This window comes from Cibotium barometz, chromosome 21, assembly GCF_041138505.1.
Source record: "Cibotium barometz isolate CiBa-2024 chromosome 21, ASM4113850v1, whole genome shotgun sequence".
Classification (NCBI taxonomy): Eukaryota; Viridiplantae; Streptophyta; class Polypodiopsida; order Cyatheales; family Cibotiaceae; genus Cibotium; species Cibotium barometz.
In genome coordinates this window covers 43,819,142-43,830,036 of record NC_141066.1, presented here as the reverse complement: position 1 = coordinate 43,830,036, position 10,895 = coordinate 43,819,142, and the positions used below count along the sequence as shown (strand labels likewise).

Here is a 10,895-nt window from a genome sequence, read left to right as displayed (position 1 = left end):
TACTTCCGCTGCTAGCACCCCTGGATTCATTGCGCGGAGGTGACAAGGATCTTTTACCCTCTCTCTCTCTCTCTCACACACACACCACACACACACAGCTATTTTGGAATCGAGTGAGTAGATTCTAAAAAGATTCTCTTCCTCCATCAAGAGAGAGTAGAAGGAAGAGAGGTTTTCCACCATTATGTTTCTTTTTAGGGCACTTCTAAGTAAAATATTATTATCGGGTACAATACCATGAGGATGATGTGTACCATCACCTGTAGCTAACGAGGATTATATCTTTGTATATGCACTCACACACCCACATATATTTTTGTACATGCACACATATACACACATATATCTTTATACATGTGTGTATGTGCGCGCGCACACATGTGCACATGTGTGCTAATAGTGATGTGTGTGGGTGTATTTACCTTTATACATGTGTGTAGCTACATGCACTAATATACCTTTAGTGGGTGTTGGTGTAGGTGTGGGTGGGTACACATATATACCTTCGTGTATACACACACACATTTCTACACCCACACATATTTTTGTACATTTACACACATATATCTTTATACATGTGTATGTGCGCACGCACACAACATGTGCACATATGCTAATAGTGATGTGTGTGGGTGTATATATGTTTATACATGTGTGTAGCTACATGCACTAATATACCTTTAGTGGGTGTTGGTGTGGGTGTGGGTGGGTACACATATATACCTTTGTGTACACACACACTCATCTAGAGATGCGTGTGTGTGTGTGTGTGTGTGTGACTCGCTATAAAATGCTCACTAAAAAAATCCTCCCCTTCCTTCCTATCTAGGGAGAATGATGGAGCTTCTTAGGACCCTTCCTATCTAAGGAGAACGGTGGAGCTTCTTAGGACTATGGGAACCTAGTGTGGTTGTTCCCTCTACTTGTAGCCTCCCTTTGATAGATTGGCCATAGTCGAGAAGGAAAAAAGATTCGGGTGTACAACCATCATTTTGTTTTTTTTGTTTTTTTTTTGTAAATCATGGTATTTGGCGTACCACCATCAAACACTTGCTATGCTATAAAATAGGATTTGCCTTTCATACCCTCGCTGTATTGTTCTAGGATTCACCCATAATTTTCAAAATAAGAAATTAAAGAAATAAAGTGTGGTACTTTTTTCAAAATGGAGTCGAGAAAAATAACGGCCTTTCATACATTGTAGTAGACAAGAGATGAAAATTCTCACATAGTAGTAGACAGGAGATGGAAAAGAAATTTCAAAAGAAAGTGAACAGCCGCTCATCTTCGGATCCTCCAGCGGACGAAGTGGAGAAGGAAACTGGTGAGCAAGAAGCCAAGGGCGTAACCTATGGCAAGGCCCTCCAAAGACATAATCTCCCTTATCATGGCAAGGAGAGTGTGAGTATGATGATCACCTCGAGGAAGGTGAATATGGCTGCCTTCCTTCTCATCTGCTGGTGGTGCCAGAGCAGGACATGGATTGGGAAGAGGAGGTCCACATAGCCTATCGTTGTCTGCAAATGAGGATGCTTTGAAGGTGGACAACTGAGTGCAGGGTTGTGGTATGGGCCCCTCAAGGTGGTTGCAGGAGAGGTTCAAATCTCCGAGGAATTGCAGCGAGCAGAACTCATGCGGGATGCGTCCTATGAGGTGGTTGTTGGAGAGATCCAAGGATTCCAAGGCACCTGACAGCTCCCCCAAACTGCTGGGAATGGTGCCATTCAATGCATTGTGAGAGAGGTTGAGAGAGTAAAGGCCTCTCAGCCCCCCAATTTGAGAAGGAATGCCGCCTTCCAGACGGTTGGATGAGAAATCCAAGGTCATGACCACAGGTAGGACGTAGCTGAGATGTTCTTCTTCGCCCTTCACTGCAATCGTCACCTTAACCTCTAAAGTGCCAGATCCTGGATTTCCACTCTTGTTCTTCATGCCTTCCAGGCGATCCAGGTTATTGGGTATGGTGCCTGAGAGGCGGTTCGCTGCCAAATCTAGGATCTGTAAGCTTGTGAGGTTGTGTATGAGAGAGGTTGGAATGGAGCCCTGGAATTGATTATTACTCAGCATCAAGATGCGTAAGCTAGGATAGTTTCTGCCTGTGATCCACTCTGGGATTCTCCCACTAAGCTGATTGTAGCTCAGATCAACCACCACCATGGAGTTACAATTTTGGAGAGCTGTTGGAATAGGGCCACTGAATTGGTTGTTGTTAAGTTGTAAAATTTGTAGATTGGAAAGGGTTCCCAAAGATGTGGGGATCCTCTGAGTTAAAGAGTTATTGCCAAGGTTAATTACTGTCAGACTAGAGCACTTAACAATGGCCGGAGGTAACCTCCCTGATAAGTTGTTGTTGGACAAATCGAGATCACTTAATGAATCGCAGATTCTGAAGATCCGAGGTAAACTCCCTGAGAAATTATTGCCGGACAAGTCTAGGGAGAATAAAAGATAAGAACTGTCGAAGATCTGAGGTAACCCCCCGGACAACTCATTGTTGGACAAGTCTAGGTAGCCTAGAGAATGACAATTTTGGAAAGTACGAGGTAAACTCCCAGACAGGTTATTGCTGGACAAGTTTAGGTAATTTAAAGAACGACAATTGTGGAAGAAATGGGGTAGACTCCCAGACAAGTTATTGATGGACAAGTCTATTCGATACAAGTGATCTGTAAGGGAAGACATGTTTGGTGGAATCACTCCTGACAAGAGATTATGAGACAGATCTAAGATTGAGAGTAGTGACAAGTTTCCTATTGAGAGAGGAATCCTGCCGGTCAAGGAGTTATTCGAGAGATCTAAGGATGAGAGTCGTGACATGTCTCCTAGCGAGAGTGGAATCCTGCCCGACAAGAGATTGCTTGAGAGATCTAAGGTTTGGAGTGAAGGCTGCATTAAGCATGGCGGAATTTCTCCTGTGAGTACATTGTTGTTGAGGTTAAGGCTTTCTAGCTGCGTTGAATTTGCAAGCAAGCTATGATCAGACATGATTGATCCATTGAGACAATTGTTAGAAATGTCTAAGCTGCTCAAGGACATAAGCGATGTAGGGACACTACAGCTGAGGGAATTGTAACTAAGGTCTAAGGTACCCCCGAGGTGCAAGAGTTGTCCCATGGAGTCGGGGATGCATCCGCTGAGCTGGTTGTTTCGCAAGCTTAGATGCTCGAGTTGTGTCACGTTGCCCACGGAGACTGGGATGCTCCCAGAGATGATGTTGAGACTGAGATCTAAGTATTGCAGGCTCGTCAAGTTGCCCACGGAGACTGGGATGCTCCCAGAGATGGTGTTGTTACTGAGATCTAAGTATTGCAGGCTCGTCAAGTTGCCCATGTTGCCTGGCATGGGCCCTGAAAGCTGGTTCGCAGATAGGTCACAATACCTTAGCTTTCCTGTGAAAGTGGGTAAGCATCCTGTGAGCTCATTGTCTGACAAATCTAGCCAAATCAAGTCGGACGAGTTCGCTAGAGCAGCTGGGATCTCTCCCGTGAGTCCGTTAGATCCAGCATGAAGAAACTTCAGCTTCTTGAACTCTGCTATCCATGGAGTGAGTGGACCGCTCAGAGAATTACCAGAAATGTCAAGAGTCTCTAGGACTGGGAGTTGCTGCAACCAAGGGGGAATCTCTGTGAGAGAATTACTAGAAATGTCAAGAGTCTTTAACAGCGGGAAGTGCTGAAGCCAAAGGGGAACCTCTGTGAGTGTATTGTATGACACGTCCAGACTCTCTAATAAGGGCGCGTGTAACGGATGCAGCCCATGGAAGTCCACAATGGAAGTCCCTCGGAGAGACAATGACCTCAAGCTTGAAGCGTTGGCCAAAACATGGTGAAAAAGAGGATCATTTGGTCCATAACCCCAGGTGAAAGAGAGGTCCTGGAGCGTGGAAGTGACTGTAGAGTCTTGTAGGCAGAAGGGATACTTGGAGCGAAACCCCATGTTGGTACACGATAGAGATTCCAAGATTGTCCACTTGCACTGCCATGAATTAGCTGGCTGATTCCCTTCCCAGAGTAATGCCTCTCCTCCAATGCTGCCCAAGCTTAGGTGTTTGAGATTAGACAAGTTGCCAAGGCTTTGCCAAGGTACAGGGTTTTTGAAAATATTATCCGAGAGGTCCAGGAAGGCAAGGCTTTGCAAAGAGCCCAACTCCTCGGGGATAAACCCCCAGAGGTTATTGGAACTAAGATCCAGGTGTTGAAGGCTTTGCAAAGAACCCAAGAACTGCCCACCAGGAATAACCTCTTCCAGCAAATTATTGCTAAGATCAAGGTAAATTAGATCTGGCAAAGAGCCCAGCTCAGACAGATTGAGGTCGTTAAGGTAATTATTGCTTAGATTAAGGTAGGTCACCTTCTTGGGGATGACGACGGATAAATTGGCGAAGAAATTGTCGCTGAGGTCAAGGTGGGTTAGATTCTGCAAAGAGCCCAACTCCGAAGGTATGGCACCCGAGAAGCAGCCGCCCCGCAGGTCAAGCACTTGAAGGGACTCTAAACTAGAAAGTGAAGATGGCAAGGACCCGCATGGTGGATAGTGCGGAAGCTGCAGCTCCACTGCAATGACCTTCTCATCATCATCATCACAGGTAACACCGCGCCACTCACAACACTCTTGATGATGATGATTAGTATCCCAGCCGATCCATGAGGGCCTCACATAATTAGTCTGTGAAGCTTGCTGTAGAGCCAAAAGAGCTTCTCTCTCCCTTGGTTGACACCCTACAACTAATTCTGCAAAACGCCGGCCATTATGACCCGCTGATGAGAACACGAGGAGAAACACCAACACAGAAATAATATTACACATATTTGCGGTTGAGAACTTGAGGATCTGAGGTATGGCCAATTTCCCAAAATCTCCTCAGGCCCTCTGTCATTTAACTGCAATTTGATGCGGGCCATTAGGGCATGATTAAGCCGCATTCTCTATAGCAGCCTGTTGGGAGTAAAGTAGTGGGCACTTAAATAAGGGGCCGCATTCTCTATAGCAGTCTCGGGTGGGCACTTAAATAAGGAGAACTACTCAATAATCATTCTCCTCAGGCCCTCTGTCATTTAACTGCAATTTGACGCGGGCCATTAGGGCATGATTTGCATGATTAGGCCGCATTCTCTATAGCAGTCTTGGGAGTCAAGTAATCTATCATGTATGTTTACTATGCTCCGGTTTTATAACAAGAATATATAATACATAATAAATGAATCCTTAAAATAAAAACAATGCAAAATATTAGGCATTTCTTTACAACTCTAATCGCTAAAAATACACTAAGTTGTCGTTTTTTTTCGACTACTCACGTTTGATGCAAGGTTTGCAAAAAGCAAGACTTTTTGGCGAGTCGGTCCCCCCACTAAGTGATTAAGAAGGCAAGGTAGTGGGACTCGGGAGTAGGGAGTCCCACTACTTTGCTTTCATTTAGTGGGAGGCTGTAAGTGGGAGGGAAGGTCTACCACCCACTCTTAAATGTACTTAATGGCAAGATTATTCTGGGTCTTTCCTTTGAGAATCCACCTGTTTCAATTATATAATGTTTTCTAGTGCCCTCAATATATATTGGGCTAGAGAAACTTGAAGATCATTGTGAATCCACCTCTTGTGAGGTCTCTTTTTCACTTGGTTGCTTAAATTGGTTATATAAACATGAGATAAAAGATGAATACATCTATCTATACAAGATTAACCACAACCCCACCTCCCTCTAAGTGGGCAAAGGAGGTGGGACTAATTCAATATAACCACTCCTCCTGCAAGCGTTGTCGTGCCATAGCACGCCTATGGTGTGAAATCATGCATATGAAACCATTAGATGCAAATCCAGATGCATGGGTTAAGTGCCATGATGAGTCATTATATGATGCCTGAGTACATATGTTCATATTGTAAATCTATACAGGATTAACCACAACCCCACCTCCCTCCACGTGGGCAAAGGAGGTGGGACTATTTCAAAATAACCACTCCTCCTGCAAAGCAAGCGTGAAGAAATCTCACATCTTCCCATGCAATTTTGAATTTGAATCTAAAAAGATCTCATCTCACATCTTTCAATGAAATCTTTGTATACATGCTTACATACCTATAGATACACACACTTATATATATTATGTATGTATGTGTATCTATAGGTATGTAAGCATGTATATATAAATAGTGTGCATGTGCATGTGTGTGCGTGTGTGTGTGTGAGAGAGAGAGAGAGAGAAAGAGATTACATGTAAGATGCATTTATTTGAGAGTGACCACTCATCCCTATCATTAAAATTTAATCTAAAATTTAATTAATTAAAATTATATATATGTGTGTAAATCTATTTAAGTGTGTGTGTGTGTGTGTGTGAGAGAGAGAGAGAGAGAGAGAGTTTCTATGTGAGAGAGTGTGCGTGAAGAGAGAGAGAGAGAGAGTTTGTGTGTGCATGAGAGAGAGTTTGTGTGTGTGTGCATGAGAGAGAGAGAGAGGTTGAGAATTTCTATGTAGGAAATAGTTTGTGTGGGAGGAGATAGTGTGCATGAAGAGAGAGAGAGAGTTTGTGAGTGTGTGCATGAGAGAGAGAGAGAGAGAGAGAGGCTGAGAATTTCTATGTAGGAAATAGTTTGTGTGGGAGGAGATAGTGTGTTTTCATTAGTGTATGTGCGGTGTGTACATGTGTGTGTGTGTGTGTGTGTGTGAGAGAGAGAGAGAGAGAGAGAGAGACGACAGATAATTTCTACGTAGGAGATAGTTTGTGTGAGAGGAGAGAGTGTGCGTTTAGATTAGTGTATGTGCGGTGTGTACATGTGTGTGTGTGTGTGTGTGTGTGTGTGTGAGAGAGAGAGAGAGAGAGAGAGAGAGAGAGAGTATATGCATGCATATGCGTACATCTGCATCTATGTGTAGAATGTGCGAGAGAGAGAGAGAGAGAGAGAGAGAGAGAGAGAGAGAGAGAGATGGGGCTGACCTGGAGAGAGAGAGAGAGAGAGAGAGAGAGAGAGAGAGATGTAATGAGGGAGGGTGAAAAGAGAGAGAAAGAGAGTGAGAGATAGAGAATAAAAAGTATCTTTTAATAAAATATAAATTAAATAGAAAACATATATGTATATGTGTGTATACATGTGTGTGAATGTTTTTATTTACATTTATATATACATACATATATATATATATATATATATATATATGTATATATATATATATATGTATATATATATATATATGTTTGTGTGTGTGTGTGTGTGTGTGTATGATATATCTATCTATATATTTAAAAGTGACCACAACTTATCACCCATCTCCGCACATTAAAATTTAATCAAAATTAATTAAATTATGTCGATGTTTGTATTTATATTTTTAAATACATGTATATATGTATAAGTATGTGTGTCTATGTATAGGTTTATGTATCTAAAACATAATATTGTATATACTATATATTTACATGTGTATGTGTGCGTGAGAGAGAGAGAGAGAGAGAGAGAGAGAGAGAGAGAGCGCTTCTATGTGTGGGAGAGTGTAAGAAGAGAGAGGGAGTGTATGCATGTGTGTGTGTGTGTGTGTGAGAGAGAGAGAGAGAGAGAGAGAGAGAGAGAGCAGGTGTGTATATGTGTGTGCATGTGAGAGAGAGAGAGAGAGAATGTGTCAACATTTGAGAGTGTGTGTACGTGACGGAGAGAGGGAGAGGGCATGTGTGTGTGTGTGTGTGTGTGTGTGTGTGAGAGAGAGAGAGAGAGAGAGAGAGAGAGAGAGATGGTTGTAGAGAGGGAATAGTTCTTTTCTGGAACCTTGGTCGGCCGCGGCAACGCGCGGGTGCAATACTAGTAAGGTTCAATAAGATGAGCTGAGACTGAGCTAGGTCTCGAAGCCTCTGTACATGAGTGTGGTGTGAATTATAGAGTTTTATGCATATGGTGGACCTTGTAGTAGGGAACACCCTTCTTAACATGTATGGAAATGCAAAGGTTTGATGCCAGAAGACTTAAAGCTTGGAGAAAGTGAAAATGTTTTCCATCTCTTTGACAAAATGATAGGAGAAGGTATAAAGCCAAATTTGGTCACCTCCATTAGTGTACTTAATGCATGCAATTACACAGGTTTAGTGGATAAGGGCCAGGCATACTTTGAGTTTATGAGCGAAGATTATGACATTACCCCAACTCTTGAGCACCACGCTTGCATTATTGATTTCCTTGGCCGTGCTGGCCATCTAGAGAAAGTGGTATTGATGATAAGGAAGACGCAGGTCCATCTTGATATTGTGGTGTGGCATACCATGTTGGGGGCTTATCAGAAATGGGACAATGTGGAGCTTGGAAGGCACGCTTTTGAGCATGCAGTGCAATTGGATAGAAAGGACAAGGCAGCGTATTTATTTATGTATTACATCTATGTAGATGCTACTATACAAGAGGATGCGAATAAGGTTGAGGTAATAAAAAAAAAGGAAGATAAGCAAGCGCCAGCTGAAATTAATTATGCAAGGTGGCGGGTGGCAGAATGCGTGGCATAAAAAGAAATATTTATTGGGAAACTTCTGGATATTACGAAAAACATAAGCGAGCGCAGCTTTTTTAAAATGGAATTCCGGATTATAAGCTGCAAAAGGTGGTGGAAGGCCGCATCTCTTGCGGGAAAAGGAGGAAATAACCAGAGTATAGGACGGCGCATATCAGAGAGAGGGGACGTCTGCAGAAAACGCGAACCAGTGCCCAATCGACCAGAGATTTTTATTTCAAGAATATACCTATTGTTCATGGCTTGTAGGTGTTAGATTTGAAGAGGATTTCGAGTACTATAATAGGAGATGCTTTTTGATTTCTACGCTTTCTTCATCGAATTGTCTGCAGCGAGCGGCTTTTGAGAATAGTGAATAAAATCAAGGAAAATTTCGCTTGTAAACCTTCAGTTAAGTGACTTTTTTTTTATTTTTTTAAATTGCTTTCACTCCATACGATTTAAGAAAATCGTATATCTCATATATCAAAAGGATTTTGGAAATGAGTAGAAGGATTTGGAGAAAAAGTTAAAGGATTTGGAGCTTGGAGATTTGTGGGAAAAAAGGTAACAAAAATACATTTAAGTCGAGGCAAGTTGGTCTTACTTTCTACTCGATTGAATTTTGGAAATTACGAGTATGTTATGGCTATGCCGTATGCTATCTTTTGCTTGTGAGATGTTAGAATATTAAGGCAGGTTTTCAGGTGATAAAGAGCATCTTGAAATGATGGTTTTGATGGCACTGGATGTAAAGAATGTAAATGGTCACATGTATGTTGGAAAAAATTGAAGGTTATGTTATGCCTACATGTGATTGGTTCAAAGGATTTGGAGAAAGGAGTCAGTGAATAAAGGGACAAGCACTTGATACGCAATTTTGTGCAATCATCAGGATGAATTCAAGGATGTATTGAGGTGAATCGACACATGTATATGTCATTGAAAATGGAGATGTCCAATACTCCTTGGGAAATTTTGTGTGCGAGTTTCCTTGTTAGATTTGGTACCTACTCTCACAGCTAGAAGTCTCGTACTTTCCAAGCTATACCGCACACGTCACGACAGCTCTTTGGTGAACCCGACGTGAAACTGCTGGGGTGAGAGTGTGGTGAAATATACAGGGAAGCTATGGCTGAGAGTTCTGAGGGTCAGGGGGTTCATTTTGACCCCGGAGTTATGCAGATGTTTCAGATGTTTACCATGTACATGCAACATTAACAAGCTGCTGAAACGGGACAAATTTCCACGACCAAAGCATTACAATCAATTGTGAAAAAGATGGATCAATTTGATGGGAAGGACATTACAAAGTACCTGCGCAATTATATAAAGGAGATGGAGCTAAACAGGGTGACTGAGGAGGATATGGTTCGAAGTTTTGAGCTGGTATGTGTTCCTGAAATAAGAGAGCGCATAAGAGGATTGCAGACAGCACACTTTCTTGGAATGGGTCACAAAACCTAAAATGGGAATTTCTGCCACCACAGAATTGCTAAGAGAGTTTGAGAAGCGCTATGCCCAGCTGTCAAGGATAGAGAGTACAACTTTGGACAGAGAAAAAACAGAGCTCTTCTTACAAGCAGCTGGGAAAGATCTCCAAGAGAAATTGGAAATCCTCCTTCAGGATAAGGATACAGAGCAGGGATTAAAGAGTGATTGGAATGATGTTGAGGATGTAGTCACTATGTTAGCAAAGCGGCAGCGGAGGAGGGATAAAATGGTGATGGGCTCTGCAACCCCCATAACTGCTGTTACCCCTGAGAATCTACCCAAACCAGCTGCTACAATTCCAAAGGTAGATGGGCCGATGGATGAGCTTATCAAGGGTATGCGTGACCTAAAATTGAAGATGTCCAGGATTGAAGAAAAGGGTCTACCGTTGGGGCAGGCTTCTATGCAAAGGCCTCAAAGCAAAGAAGGGTTTACATACAGATGCATATGGTGTGATGACCCAGAACATGCAAAGAAGGATTGTGCTAGCTATAAAGAAGCTCTTAAAAATCAACTTGTGTTTTTCAAAGATGGGAAAATCCATCTTACAGAGACTGGTCTTCCATTGAGTACAAACTTTGGGAAAGGAGGGATGAAAAAGCTGGTAGAGGATATGGCCGCTAGTCATGCCATTTCTATGGTTGAGGCAGCAACCTATGGATTAAAGGTTGATCAATCAAGGCAGGGATTTGAGAATGATGAAGATTATGAGAATGAGGATTTTTGGCCATCAACAATGGAATTAATTGCGTCAAAGAAGGTGTCTAAGCAAGCTTTGCATGAGGCAGGTGATTGTATACGTCTTGAGACTGGCTGGGAGGAGCCTGTAGATTCTTTATCTGTTCATGCCTACATTGCTAAATGCCAAAATAATGAGGCACAGGTAGAGGAGAAGCGTAAAAGGGAAAGTGAGGAAGGAGGGCCATCAAAAAGA

The 10,895-nt window shown here is 42.5% G+C and overlaps 1 protein-coding gene across 1 annotated transcript; it reads right to left on the bottom strand.

The window, feature by feature from the left end:
- Positions 1–1,168: 1,168 nt before the first annotated feature.
- Positions 1,169–4,924, bottom strand: LOC147627207 (uncharacterized). The gene has a single exon (XM_086815870.1). The coding sequence runs from the start codon at positions 4,804–4,806 to the stop codon at positions 1,282–1,284; it is 3,525 nt and encodes a 1,174-aa protein (XP_086671996.1). The 5' UTR covers positions 4,807–4,924; the 3' UTR covers positions 1,169–1,281.
- Between the last annotated feature and the right edge of the window lie 5,971 nt (positions 4,925–10,895).